The 13,771-nt window shown below is 39.7% G+C and overlaps 1 protein-coding gene and 1 long non-coding RNA gene across 8 annotated transcripts in view; one reads left to right on the top strand and one right to left on the bottom strand.

Annotated features, from left to right (window-relative positions):
* The window catches only part of LOC142967829 (serine/threonine-protein phosphatase 2A 56 kDa regulatory subunit epsilon isoform), a 37,060-nt gene extending 29,011 nt beyond the window's left edge, over positions 1-8,049 (top strand). For 5 of the 7 annotated variants that reach the window (XM_076107436.1, XM_076107435.1, XM_076107434.1 and 2 more), the window contains exons 5-14: positions 363-455; positions 589-719; positions 1,344-1,403; positions 2,487-2,595; positions 2,900-2,953; positions 3,241-3,291; positions 3,371-3,490; positions 3,637-3,764; positions 4,184-4,285; positions 5,355-8,049. In XM_076107436.1, coding sequence (XP_075963551.1) covers positions 363-455; positions 589-719; positions 1,344-1,403; positions 2,487-2,595; positions 2,900-2,953; positions 3,241-3,291; positions 3,371-3,490; positions 3,637-3,764; positions 4,184-4,285; positions 5,355-5,454 — 948 coding nt within the window. In that variant the 3' untranslated portion in view covers positions 5,455-8,049. Of the gene's footprint in view, positions 1-362; positions 456-588; positions 720-1,343; positions 1,404-2,486; positions 2,596-2,899; positions 2,954-3,240; positions 3,292-3,370; positions 3,491-3,636; positions 3,765-4,183; positions 4,290-5,354 lie in introns of those variants that run through there. The other 2 variants (XR_012958977.1, XM_076107437.1) reach the window with 2 other exon arrangements.
* Positions 6,031-10,250, bottom strand: LOC142967831 (uncharacterized). The gene is made up of 2 exons (XR_012958978.1): positions 9,980-10,250; positions 6,031-9,531 (listed from the first exon to the last, which is right to left on the bottom strand). It is a non-coding gene; the product is annotated as an uncharacterized LOC142967831 (long non-coding RNA).
* Between the last annotated feature and the right edge of the window lie 3,521 nt (positions 10,251-13,771).

Here is a 13,771-nt window from a genome sequence, read left to right as displayed (position 1 = left end):
TTTGCACAATTTCTCCAAAGTTATAAACATATATTTCCTCCCCAATCAAAATCCTTTTAATTACCCACATGCTCACAAATCCAAACATTCGATAAACCCTCCCTTTAGACCTTTCTTTAATCCAGTCCAGTCTGGTTAGTGGGCTCTCATAAGAGGAACATGTCAGATTAAGTATTTTGTTTTCAAATTGTTCAATCAGCTTGCTGTTGTACAGCAGGAAGTTTGACTCTAGTTAGTGTCCAAAGTTAATCAGAGGTTCACCAAGTGAATTAAAAGATCATTTTAGCACTTGTTGCTCTAACAACAACTCTCTCTCTCTCCCTCCTTCCTCCATCCTTCTCTTCTTCTTCTTCCCTCTCCAGTTGGTATACGAATTCTTCATCCGGTTCTTGGAGAGTCAGGAATTCCAGCCCAGCATTGCCAAAAAGTACATAGACCAGAAGTTTGTCCTACAGGTGAGTGTCTGAGTGCGTCTGATGGTGAAGCTTCACGTATCTTCTACATATCTGTCTCACCGTTTCGTTCCTCCGTGTCTTTCTCTGGTTCTGATTGTCCTGTCGTCCGTCCGTGTTCCTCCTCTTCCTCCAGCTCTTGGAGTTGTTTGACAGCGAGGATCCTCGGGAGAGAGACTACCTGAAGACAGTCTTGCATAGAATCTACGGCAAATTCCTGGGTCTGAGGGCTTTTATACGAAAACAGATCAATAATATTTTTCTACGGTGAGTAGACGAAAAAAAGTTTGTTTATCTCGATCGATCTAGTAAACATTGTAAACATGAGTTTATGGTCTCAATCTCTAGTCTCAACTCTTCTTCAATACAGCATGATGTTCATTTAGTACATTATGGTCCCTTTAGAGTCAAACAGACCATAAAGCAGGGGATGCTTTAGGGCGGGGCTACACGCTGATTGACAGGTCTACCAGACGTATACGGCGTCTCTACGTCACTCCTCCTCAGTCCAAATATGGTCTCTTCCTGTTCACTGGCTGCAAAAAAGCCAAGACGGCGACGACCGAAACGCTGAAATCGAGGCTTCAAAACAGCAAATAACAAGAAATGCATCAAATTCAGTCGAAAATAATACCTTCTTTGGTTATTAGTATTATTTTGATGCAAAGATTTGGACAAAAATGTTGCACAACATGGAAGTGAAAGCAATCCTCTGTTTATTTATATGTGAAAGTGCAATAAATATATCTTTATATAACTATATATATCATGCTGCTCTTCATTCATTATGTTAGTTTACTAATCCTCTGTTTTGCCGCCTCTGCTCTTTGGTGTTAGTTGTCTAACTCCTGTCTCCTCTCTTTCGTCTCCTCTCTTTTGTCTCCTCTGTAGTTTTGTTTATGAGACGGAGCACTTCAACGGGGTGGCTGAGTTGCTGGAGATCCTGGGGAGGTATGTGGAGGCCTCCGACCCTCAGACGCACATTTACACTCTGTTAGCTGATGCCTTTATGCAGAGCCAAGAGCTCAGCCCTGTTTTTATTTAGTCCTGACCACACGGGGAGGTTTTTATCTTTTCATTTAGTCGCGCACTCTTAATGGAGACACGGATCTTTTTCAAAGAGACGCCCCAGAACGCAGAAGATTGATAAGAAATGGTGAAGCTGAGTGTTCAAATCCTGTTGTTATCGAGCCAAAATCTGAGTAGAGATGTGAAGTTCAGGGAAGAGTCGAGAGCAGAGATCGACTTGTAGATAAGAAATGAATTAATCCTCTCAGCTCAACATCTTTTTAATCCATAAAAAAACAAGTTTTTTAATACCTATAAAGGTTCAGAATGAAGCTGAAACAATTGGTCTCTGATCATCTGTTGGTTAACAGATAAATATAAATATATATTTTTTTGTGTTCATGTCAGCTTTAATCAGTTTTCTAATTCCAGCAGCAACGAATATATTGATAATAGATATAATTAAAGATAAGCAGTCCGCTACAGAATTCAATTTAGGATTCTATTGATTCTTTTTAAAGCCCGACGTGCTCCGCTTTACATTTCTGAAGTTTTAACCCGTTTATAAAATCAGATCCTGTTAGAAGTTTCACAGTTCAGGCTTAAAACCAAAGAGGATCGTACTTCTGCTGTTGTAGCTCAGACTCCCCCTCAATGTCAGATCAGATGAGTCGGTGCCTCAGTTTAAAAGAGCTTTTTAAAAACCCACCAGTGAAGGCGTTTGTAAAGATTAAAAGTTCCCAGTGAGCCTGAATGTCACATCTCTGTATTTGTCCTCCGTATACACAGTCCTCTTTATGTCTGCAGCTCATTGATCTTCCACTTGCTCTTTAGAGCGTCACAATGAAACTCTTCCATGTGTTCATGTTTAAATTATCTTTACATGCTCTCTCTCTCTCTCTCTCTCTTTCTTTCTTTCTTTCTTTCTTTCTTTCTTTCTTTCTTTCTTTCTTTCTTTCTTTCTTTCTTTCTTTCTTTCTTTCTTTCTTTCTCCCTTTCTCCCCCCCCCCCCCCCCCCCCCCTCAGTATAATCAATGGTTTCGCTCTGCCACTGAAAGCGGAGCATAAACAGTTTCTGGTCAAAGTGTTGATCCCCCTCCACACCGTCAGGAGTCTGTCCCTCTTCCACGCACAGGTACGACTTACTGCTTTCATTTCTTAATGCAGGTCTGTCTGTCTGTCTGATGGCTCTGGTATGGCTCAAGAAATATGTTTAAATATATCGTATTGTTATTCATTCCTATTGCTGCTCACAGTCTCCGTCTACAGTTACATCCACACTACTACGTATTCATTTTAGCGGCGTTTCAGAAGTCACATGACCCGTTCACGTAGACTGGGCGTGCACATGCATAAGGTTTTGGTTCCTCTGAGTTGCTGTTGTAAGCTAAGCTAAAGGGGCTAAGTGTGTTCTAACATGTGCTCTCCTCTCCCTGCAGTTGGCGTATTGCATTGTACAGTTCCTAGAGAAAGACCCAACATTAACAGAACCAGTAAGTATCCACTAAAACCAGCAGCACGAGACTCCAGTGTAACAAGTCTCAACACAGAACAACTCCAGACTGTTTCTTTGTCCGCTAAAGTTAAACACACTTTAATCAATCAATCAATGGATATTTTGGCTGGCAGAGGCTGCTGTGCAACCAGCCAATCATCTTGCTGCTACAGCGGATGCTTTGGGTGCAGGTGGATCAGAAACAGTGCAGACACAACAACTTACTGAAGTGTTAAATACAAGTGAAAACCAATAAAACAGTCTGCGTCGCTTCCTCCTCCTCAGGTCATCAGAGGCTTACTGAAGTTCTGGCCAAAAACCTGCAGTCAAAAAGAGGTGAGGCTTGTTGTTTTTGTGTGTGTGCGTGTGCATGTGTGTGTGTTTTAAACGTTTCCCTCCTGTGCTGCGGTGGCAGGTGATGTTTCTAGGAGAGCTGGAGGAGATCCTGGACGTCATCGAGCCCACGCAGTTTGTCAAGATCCAGGAGCCGCTCTTCAAACAGATCTCCAGATGCGTCTCCAGCCCACATTTCCAGGTCGGTAGAGGACTGATCCAGCATCAGTTTACCTGTGGTGTTGAAAACAAGCATGCACAGACTGTATTCAGGTTCTTTGTTTGGTTTAAAGGGAACACTGGTTTATGATATGTTGGAGGTTTACGGGTTTGTGTCCTCGGTCCCAGGTTGCAGAGCGAGCTCTGTACTACTGGAACAACGAGTACATCATGAGTCTGATCGAGGAGAACTCCAGCGTCATCCTGCCCATCATGTTCGCCAGCCTCTACAGGATCTCCAAAGAGCACTGGAACCCGTGAGTCTCTTCAGATATTCAGCAAGAAACATGCCGGTTTCTTGTTGTTTAAGATGCTTTTCGCCCTGATGTTTATGTTCCCACGCTCAGTCATCGCTTTTTTGCTGACCGGCAGCTTCGTCAGCAGCTTTCCTCGTGTTTTTTTTTTTTTTTTTTTTTCTCATGTGTGTGTTTTGACCTGAAGGACTCAATAAGCTGTCTTTGCCACATGAGGACTCTTGTTTACTGAAAACAGCAGAGAGCAGCGTCTCTTTGCTGCAGTAAACAAAATAAAACCCAAGTGAAAATGAGTTAAAACGGCTCTTTAAACTTCTCAGTAGTGATTTAGAGTTCATAGACGCTATAAACTTTTTGTTTACGTCATCACTTGTGAGCTTTGACCCCCCCCCCCCCCCCCCCTCTCTGTCCTCCCTCCTCAGGGCCATCGTGGCGCTGGTGTACAACGTACTGAAGGCCTTCATGGAGATGAACAGTACCTTATTCGACGAACTCACAGCCACTTACAAGTCGGACCGCCAGCGGTGAGGAGCCGCTCACATTCACATCTTCATCACAGTTGTGAATAATGTGAATAACGACCGCGTTACTGTCATCACACGCCACAAATATCAGGATCAACGTGCGCTGAGGGTATAAGAGTAACCGCTTTAATGAGTGTAGGGAAGTTAATATCTTAGTCTATTTGTGAAGCTCTCACTGGTTTAATGGAGAGAACGTCGCAGTAAGGTTGGGTGTTTATTGGCCAATCGGGATTCAAAGTTCACTCAAAGTGTTTATTAGTAGAGAAGCATTATTCCCACTTTATTCATTCTGATACCAAAACTCATATCACTGACACAAGGCACCAGTTTAAAATCTATAAATCTGGAATATTGTCACAGAGCAGCCGGAGTTCAGAGAGATGTTACGATGAGAAATATCTCCACATCTGCAGGATGAACTTATGTACAGATGTTGATGGAGCGCAGAAGAAGAATCCTCCAGACTTTAGTGATCCTCTGACGCAAACTAACGTCAACGTAGCATCACGCCATGTCGAGCTTTGTTTACGCAGCTCCGAGCGTGTTCAAATGGCCTTCTCGACACGCTGCTCAGAGGGCGTACAGACAAAGTGAACTGTGAAGAATCAAAGAGACAACGAGTGTAACTCGTAGCTCATATTCATGGGCGACTTCATTGCCTTCGTACGAACCCTGTAAGACATAAACATGGACACAGTTTGAGTTTCTAACTAGTTTAAACGTTTTAAACACTTTATTTCCAAACATGTTTGCACATACAAGGAGACTTGACTTGGTGATTGGTGCATGATAATAAACACAGGAAAATAGTATAAAAGACATAAGAAGATTTAAAATGAAGTATGATAAATGATGCTTACTTAAGTCTGTTATTGAAGTATTGAATGAATTAAAGTGTTCAGTTTAGTGTGGACCTAAAAGAGAATTGAACATATAGCTGGTGCAACAAACTGCTGTTATAATAATAATAACTTTATTTATATAGCTCCTTTAAACGAGGTTTGAAGGCAGGCTGCAGCGTCTCAGTCACACAATAAAACCCGTCCTCCATGTTTTTCTTTAACTCCAGTGAGAAGAAGAAGGAGAAGGAGCGGGAGGATCTGTGGAAAAAGCTGGAGGACTTGGAGCTGAAGCGGGGCCTTAGGAGCGACGGCATCATCCCAACTTAACGAAGACAGCGCCGCGCTCCCTCTGCCCCTCCCCCGCCTCCTCCTCCATCCTTACCCCTCCCCCCACCTCCCCCTCCACATCAGCCATGTCTGCCCAGAGCTCCGAGAAATCCCCGATACAGACCACCGTCTTCGGATCGACCCGGAGCGCCCGCTGGTTTCTTAATTGTTTTGTTTTTGTTTTTTTTCTTCTGTTTATTTTTTTTCCTCCTGTGTTTGTGCGACTTACTTTACAGTAGATTCATCACGTCTGTTTTCATTATTTCAACAGCACTGTAAATAATTAATTCTTTCTTTTCTTTTGTTTTTTTTTCCCTTTAAACTGATATTATTGCAAACGGATAAACAAAAAACAATAATAATAAAAAAAGGAAGAAAAAAATAGAAAATGAGAAAATGACTTGTGTGGGAGGGTGAATTAAACGAAACAAAAAAAAACACTTCTGGACTCTAGGACGTGAGACGAACTCTTGGAAAACAAAAAACAACAAAAAAAGAGAATATAGATTGATTTTAACTCTTCATCCCACTCTTCTTCAGTCCTGTGTCATTTTTATTTTCCTGGTTCTCCTCTCGTTGCCGCCATCTTTCTGTCCCCTCCCTCCTCTCTAATGGTGCATCTGTCATTTCTGCTCCCCCCCCCCCTCCGTGTGGGACGTCCCGACTGATAATGGTTCCACCCCGCCTCCTTACCTTAAGATTCCTCTCTGGTCCCGCCCACCTGTCTACAGTTTCTCCTTCCGGTTTTAAACAGGAGAAGAAGAAAAAACGCTTTTAAAAACAGGAAGTTGCTCAGTACTCACAGACCATCTCCTCTGGGTGTGTTTACATGCGTGTTCATGGGAGAGGTAATTGTATAAATGTTAAATATACTTATTTTTATTCAATCTGGTATTTACATTTTTTTTACCCACAAACTACCTAAATAATTTGAACTTTGCATAAAAAAACTAAGTGAATTATTTAAAAATCAGTTTTATTGCTACAGATCCCAGCCTTCATTTTAAAGTCTCACTGTATTTCCTGTGGCTGTTTCACAATAAAAGCCACTTTGTGTTTCACAATTTTAATGTGAACCAGCAGCAGAAGTTGAAGTTTTTTTTTCTGCATTTACAGTGAAACTAAAAACTAAACCAGCGCTGATGCAGCTGTATGACATCAATCAATCAATGAGGGAAACTTCTGATAAAAATTACCAAAGTTGAAGAACATGCACTCATCGAATGGCGGACTCTGCCACAAACAACGAAAACTACTATAAAGGTATTTTCTGAATGTAAATAAACTGATGGATTTTTGCATAAAAATTGACTATCGATCACAATTTGGGGTTTTGAAATAGTTTTGTCTTTTACGTTAGCGCCACCTGGTGTTCGTATGAACAGTGAAAAATAAACTGAAAACAAGCTGACGGGAGACAAATTGTTTATGCCACTATGATTGTATGAACATTAACGCAAAGCAATGAATTAACTGATGACAAACAAAATAATTAAATTTAATTCACAGGTAATTTAATTTCAAGTTTTTCTCACAAATCTTTTGATTTTTTTTAATCGAGCGTCTCATCCTGTTTGTCTGTTTTCGTCGATGAGCTCACATCCTGTCCTTTAAAATCCTGTTATTCATTTTAACTTTTTGTTTGTCTTAACTTCCTGTTCACGCAGGCTTCATATAAACCAGAATATCAAACGTGTGAATCCTCATGTAAACGCACTCGATTCATTCCCTCCAAAAAAAAAAAAAAAAAAGATGGACTACTTCTCACCCAGTCGATTATTTTTCTCCCCATCTTCTTCCTCTTTGAACCTCTTCTGACCCCTCCCCTCCTCCTCACCTGTCACACCAGGTGTCCCAGGTATCAGTCTGGTACTGGTATCCTCCGGCCATAACGGGGACTTTCAAAATAAAACACACACACAAAATATAAATGTTTTCAGAGGAGCGCCAAAAATAAAATCTTCCTCCTGTTGTGAAAAGATGAGCGCTCCTGCCTCACCTCACTCTTCCTCCTCCGGGCGCCGTGTTGACTTCACAGTATTACAACAACAACAACAACAAAAAAAAAAGAACCCTGTACATTGTTATTGAATGCAGTACACTGATAATCTTGTATCTTGTAGTAATTTAGCCTATGTTTGAGGAGTATCCAGTATATAAAGAGGTATTATGGAACAACACTTCCTGGTATTTATGATAGTTTCCCGCCTTTCTCCCTTTCTGTCTCTCACTCCTCCCTCTTCTCTTGCTTTTTATCAAATTTTTTTGGGATATTTTGATGAAGTTTCTTTTCACCATTGGGTATATTTTTTTTTAGTTGGGGAGGGGGGAGGGTGAGGGCAGGTAGGCAGTGAGTCAGAGGGAGGGGGGTAGAGAGGGGGGGCACAGAGCAGACCACTTTGTCCCGTTGGGGGTGTGAAGGTAAATAAAAACAAAACCTCCCCCCTCGCAGAATTAATGTGTGCTTTAGAACGGCCCGGATATAATATGATTTAAAAACTGAAAAAAAAGATAAAAAAGGGTTGGAGAAATACAAATGTTTAATTATTTAAAAAAAATAAAGAGATATTAAATTAAACCTGTTTTGTGATAAAGCCCAGACGCTGGATTGCTTTATTTACTGGGTCCACAGGGTGTGTGTGTGTATGTGTGTGTGTTACACCTTAAATATACGTGGGTGTGTGTGTGTGTGTGTGTATATAGATAGGTAGAGACATATTTAGCTAAAGGATTACTTAATTTGATTTTCTTACATAGAGCAACAAATATTTAAATGTAGCTTTTATTTTTCTAAATGTCAGAGAAACATAATTAATAATCTGGTGTTATTTTATATTATTCGTATCGTCAACAAATCCCATGAAAAGACCAACAAACAACAATGTGTCTCCAACACCTCCTGTCTCAGCCCCGAGCTCACTGGTTCCTCCTGAAGACGTAAATCTTTAATAATAATAAACTTTATTTAGAGAGTACTTTAATGGAAAATATTTTATGGAATGGACCTTAACAAAATGGTAGATGAAAAAGAATGATTTCAAAACCTGAAAACCTAATGAGGCGTTCAGTCAGATCACGTGACTGATCATGTGACACTCAGAATGCAGACAGGTGGATTTCATTTAACTAATTATGAGACTTCTGAAGGTAATTAGTAGCATCAGGCATCCTCTCTTTTATTTATTTTTATTTTTATTTATTTTTGAATGTGCTGCACTTTGAGCTACATAGTCTGTATGAAATGTGCTTCACAAATAAAGATGATTTATTATATTATTATTATTAATTACACGAACACACACCAGTTAGTTTTGTATTTTTTTAATTTCACTTCCCACATTTTGACTATTTTGTTTCGGTCCATCGTGTAAAATACAAATCTGGGTTTTAATGCAACAAGATTAACAGCTAAATTAATAAATGAATTGATGAACCTCGTCATCCTAAAAGTGACCGCGTGACTTCTCTGAAACTTCTCTGAAACTTTGACTGAATCAGTTTTAAGCTCTTTTGAAGAATAATCGAATAGTTTTGTTTTTTTACTTGAAATGTGAATCCAGTCGAAGCTGAATTCTTCATCCTCGTTTGTTCTTCATCAGATGAAATCTCTCGTAAAATGACAAAATTACTGTTTTGGCTCGACTGGATTTACAGAAATATTCAGTTTAATCTAATAAGAAACGACATTTCACACAATGACAGACTGAATAAATAAATAGATTCCAGAATTAGGAAATGACTAAAAATGGACTATAATGTGACTTTTCTTCAACTTTTTATGATGGTCGGCAAAACCAACACCCACTGATCTGGATTAGGACTAAGGATTTAACTTCTCTTTAATAAATCAACAAAACAAAGAAAACAAGATAATTAGAACTAACTAATGAAACAAAAATATGTTAAATGAATTATCTATCAAATTATATTTGTCAGTCTTCTTGATCCTAAAAACTCTAGAAGGAGAACACCAGAATGTTTTTTGTGACCTCACAGATGTTCTCCTGGCCAATCAGAGAGCAGGAGCAGGAGGAGGAGGAGGAGGCGGGCAGGTAGCACACAGGTTGCTGAGGAGCTCTGCAGGGCCATGAGAGGGTTTAAAGAGGTTTAACCAGTGGCGGCTGGTGGAACATGTTCTCTGTAGGGCTGTGCCACATCCAATCAATTTCAGCAAACATCCCAGTATGATTTAATGCAAAACAAATAAGGTATCAAACACGCATTACTACTTCGCAGTCAAATATTTAACCTTTATTCCAACATGAAAAAAGCAGTAAATAACACTTTGACAAATGTCAGGACATCTTATTTTAGTCTCAGTATGATATAATAATATATATATCTTATAATAATATTCACTATAATATAATAATGTATATCATATAATAATATATATATATATATCATATAATAATATTCACTATAATACACACACACAACATACAGTATATATATATATATATAATGATGTATTTATAACTATATATCATGTCTCAGCAGGTGCTTCATGTCCCTCACTCCCTACCTGTCCGTGCTGGATCTGTCGCCGTTGTTTTAAAAAGCTAAATAAGTTATTAGCATGACGTCATCCAGCTAGCCAAACCTGTCTGGTGTTCGGCTAGTGGAGAAGCTTCATGTGCTGCTTCCCTTTCCTGCTAGTCTGCTGTCTGGTTGTGAGGTCAGGCTGATCTGATATCAGCTCTTTGGCCTGAAGGTTCTCCTCAAAGTTCTCCTCTCAAATGGATCTTGGGGTACATCAGACCTCCTGCTAAAGACGTCCTCCACAAGACGTCATTTCCAACTTCCGGTTCAAGCGATCGCTTCCGGTTGAAACCGGAATTAGTAGCACCGGTTGAAACCGGTTCAACCAGAATCGAGGAAATGACAAATAAGAACTCTTAATTGTCATTTCCTCATTTCCGGTTGAAGTGAGGATCATTTCCTCGCTCCTCGAGCCTCGCTCGAACCGGAAGTTGTTCTGCGCAGCCATATTGACGGCTGTCCCAGAATCGATTCTGCCCCAAGCTGAATCTATTTGAGGAAGCTGATTGGCTAAATTGTATGTCACACATTTATATCTTTAACCAGCAATTGGCTAAACTGCTTCATAGACCCGCCTCTTTTGGGCAGTTTCTCCAGCCCCAGAGCTGCTGAGAGGACGTGCAGGAAAAGCATATATTTACCGCAGATATAATATTTTACACATATTACTGGGTGATTCCATATTTCAAAAACACAAATATTGACAATTTGTATAGTTTAGTATTATTATTATTTATTTTATTTGTTGTGGCTCAAGGTGGGGCGGCGCCCTAGCGCCCTCTATTGACCAGCCGCCACTGGGTTTAAATCCTGATTTGTAGAGAATATGAGAGTTTGGAACACAACAATGGACGGAGGAGGAAATGGATTTCACTGGAGGGAACTTTTTATTTTTCTGTCTGCTGTCAAAACTGGAGTCCGAACTGATCACCTGCAGGAGGAGGTGAGTGTTTCAGTGCCACTGTAATAAATACAGACGTAGTTTATGTTTCAAAGAGACGTTTCTCTTCTTCTTGGTTCGTGAGTTTGGACTGTTTCACTTTCTACATTTTGAATTAAAAGCATCGTACTTCAAACGCAGTATACGCCAGAAAATACCAGGATGTTCTTCTACATCCGGTTACAGTTTGCAGTTTGCATGCCAGCATGATTTGTTCCAGCTGTTCTTACCCACAATCCTTTGAGCAGCGGATACATATGAGCCAGACGGTCTGTAATGGATATTTGTGAAAGAGGAAAAACTAAAAAACAAACAAAACAATTGAAAAATAAAATACTTTTGTCACAAAGCCTCTGATGCACCGTCTCAAGTCTGATGTCCTGATAAGATTCACGTTTTAGATTTGATGTCAATGTCCAGTTTAAAAGCAAATATACATTAATTATGCTGTCTCTCTATTGCTCTAGTAAAACAATTGACCCTAAAATGTGATTATAACTCTTCATCTGCTTCATGATGTTTCAGTTAAATACGAGTTTGGAGATTCATCTTTTCTTATAAAATCCCAAAACATCCATTTCACAAACCAAACGTTTGTCAATGTTCATCTGAGTTTATGCTCCCTTAGAAAATAAAATGCATGCTGACATTAAGTGTTAAAAACCGATCGGAGGCACTTAACTCCTGAAATAATCATTATTAAACGTGTAGCAGCGTCTCTTATTAAAGCAGATTGAGTGATGCAGTACCTCAGTGTGCCACCAGAGGGCAGCAAAGACCTGCAGTTCAGAGAGGTTTATACGTTTTCTAATAAAACTTAACTTTGATTTATGTGTCAAATAATCTGAGCTACAGAATCTGAAGTGTTGGAAAATAAGAACTACTATTATGTGTATTTTGATACTCAAGTTATTACAACAACACAGATGCAGTGTGTACTAAAAGTATAAAGTACTTCATATTGCATCCCTGAAGTGGAGGTCCTGTTATAAGGATGTGGGCGGAGCCTCTGACTGTTTATCTCATCAGGATCACGTGTCTACAGAAGAGGTTCAGACTCCTGGTTCAGATGTAATTAAAAACTTCTCAACGACTTAGATTCATTCAGCTTCAACCTCTTTATGAAGAAAGACACCAAGAAACGATGAGAGCAGCTGATTAATTAAATCATAATTACGACCACGACTCCACCTGTCTGTCTGTCTCTCTCTCTGTGTGTCTTTCTCTCTGTCTGTCTCTATTTCTGTCTGTGTGTCTCTCTGTGTATGTGTGTGCGTGTGTGTGTGTATATACACACGTTATTCTGACATATATTACACTTCTGTTCCCTCCTCCGTTTTTCTTGTTCGTATGTTGTACAGATTGTAAAACCCTGTGAGAGTAATTTGTCATTTCTGACTTTGTGTTATATATATTTAATATAAATTGAATTAAATCCACGTGTGAAGTCATCACTCAGCTGTAGTAGCAGATGTTGACCTGCAGGGGGAGACATCTTCTTGTTCAGCAGCACTTCAAACTTTGATTTAATTCAAGGAGCTGAATAATGAGTTCTAGGGGACAACTGGGTACTTTTGAGGACATAATTTACTAATCAGGGGAATTAAATGACCGCAGTGAATACGTCTTTCTAATTTATGACGAGGATTTGTACATCGAGCAACTCATTTATCAAAGACTCTCTTTATAGCACCGTGTCAGACACTTTGTTTTATTCTACTCTGTCACTCCCTTGTTATCAGAACTCCTTCAGTCCTCCTGTGTTGTAATCTGAGACTTGAAAACTCTTGAATATACATGTGCTTCACTTTTATCTAATTATTACTTTTAACCATCACTATTAATGTATTTACTTTAGAAATCATCACTAATGTTTTATTTAATTAAATCTGCTTCTCTGGATGTGTTAATGAAGCTTCAGGAGTCACACTGACTCTGGTTATTATATTATTATTATTATTATTATATTATGTTTTTGGTGTTAGTCGTGTCCTCTCTCTGTCACGCTCTTCACACTTTTATTTTGTAGGTCAAAGTTCCCTTCATCCTGTTTCTGAGGCTCCTTCACGCCTCCTCGCTGCATCTCTTCTCTTTTTCTGCTGAATCATTGTGGAGGCGGCCTCCTCTTCGCTTCCTTTGCTCCTTCTACTCCTCCTCTTTCTCTGCCTCCTTTTCTTCTCTTCCTTTGGTCCTCCTCTTCCTCACTTTTCCCCTGCTCTGTTTCTTTTTCTGCATCTTTTATCTTCCACCTCTCCTCTTTCTCTTTTCTTTTTTTATCTCTTCTGTTCCCTCTTTTCATTGTCTTCTCCTCACTCCTCTCTCTTCCTCTCCTTTCGCCTCTTGTTTCCTCCTATTTCTCCTTCTCTACTGTCCTTACCTCCATTGTTCCCTCCTTTCCTATGTCCTCCTTTCCTTTCCTGTCTTTTTCTTCTGTCCTTTTATTTGTACTCTTCTCCTCCTTACCTCCTCTCCTCTTGTTTCTTCTCTCCTTGCTTCCTCCTGTTCTTCGTTGTTTCCTCATCTATGTTCTTGTTGCCTTTTTTCTCATCTTCTCTTGTTTCTTCCTCATCTTATTTTTTTCTATCGTTTCCTTCTCTCCTTTCTTTCTTCTTATCCTCATTTCCTATTGTCCTCTTTTCCTTGTTTCCTCCCCCCTTTCCTTTCCTCCCTTTTTATTTTTCCTCTCCTCTTGTCTCCTTTATTCCTCCTCCTTCCTCTGAAGTTTCCCTTTTTTCCATCCTTTACTTTCTTTATTTCCTCTTAGCATCTCCTCGTTTCCTTCTCTCAATGTTTCTTTTCTTGCTCGTCTCCTCCTCTCTTTTTCCTTGTTTCCTC

This window comes from Anarhichas minor, unplaced genomic scaffold (assembly GCF_050575085.1).
Source record: "Anarhichas minor isolate MPS153535 unplaced genomic scaffold, ASM5057508v1 ptg000038l, whole genome shotgun sequence".
NCBI classification, from domain to species: Eukaryota; Metazoa; Chordata; class Actinopteri; order Perciformes; family Anarhichadidae; genus Anarhichas; species Anarhichas minor.
This window is presented reverse-complemented; position numbering and strand designations above follow the sequence as displayed.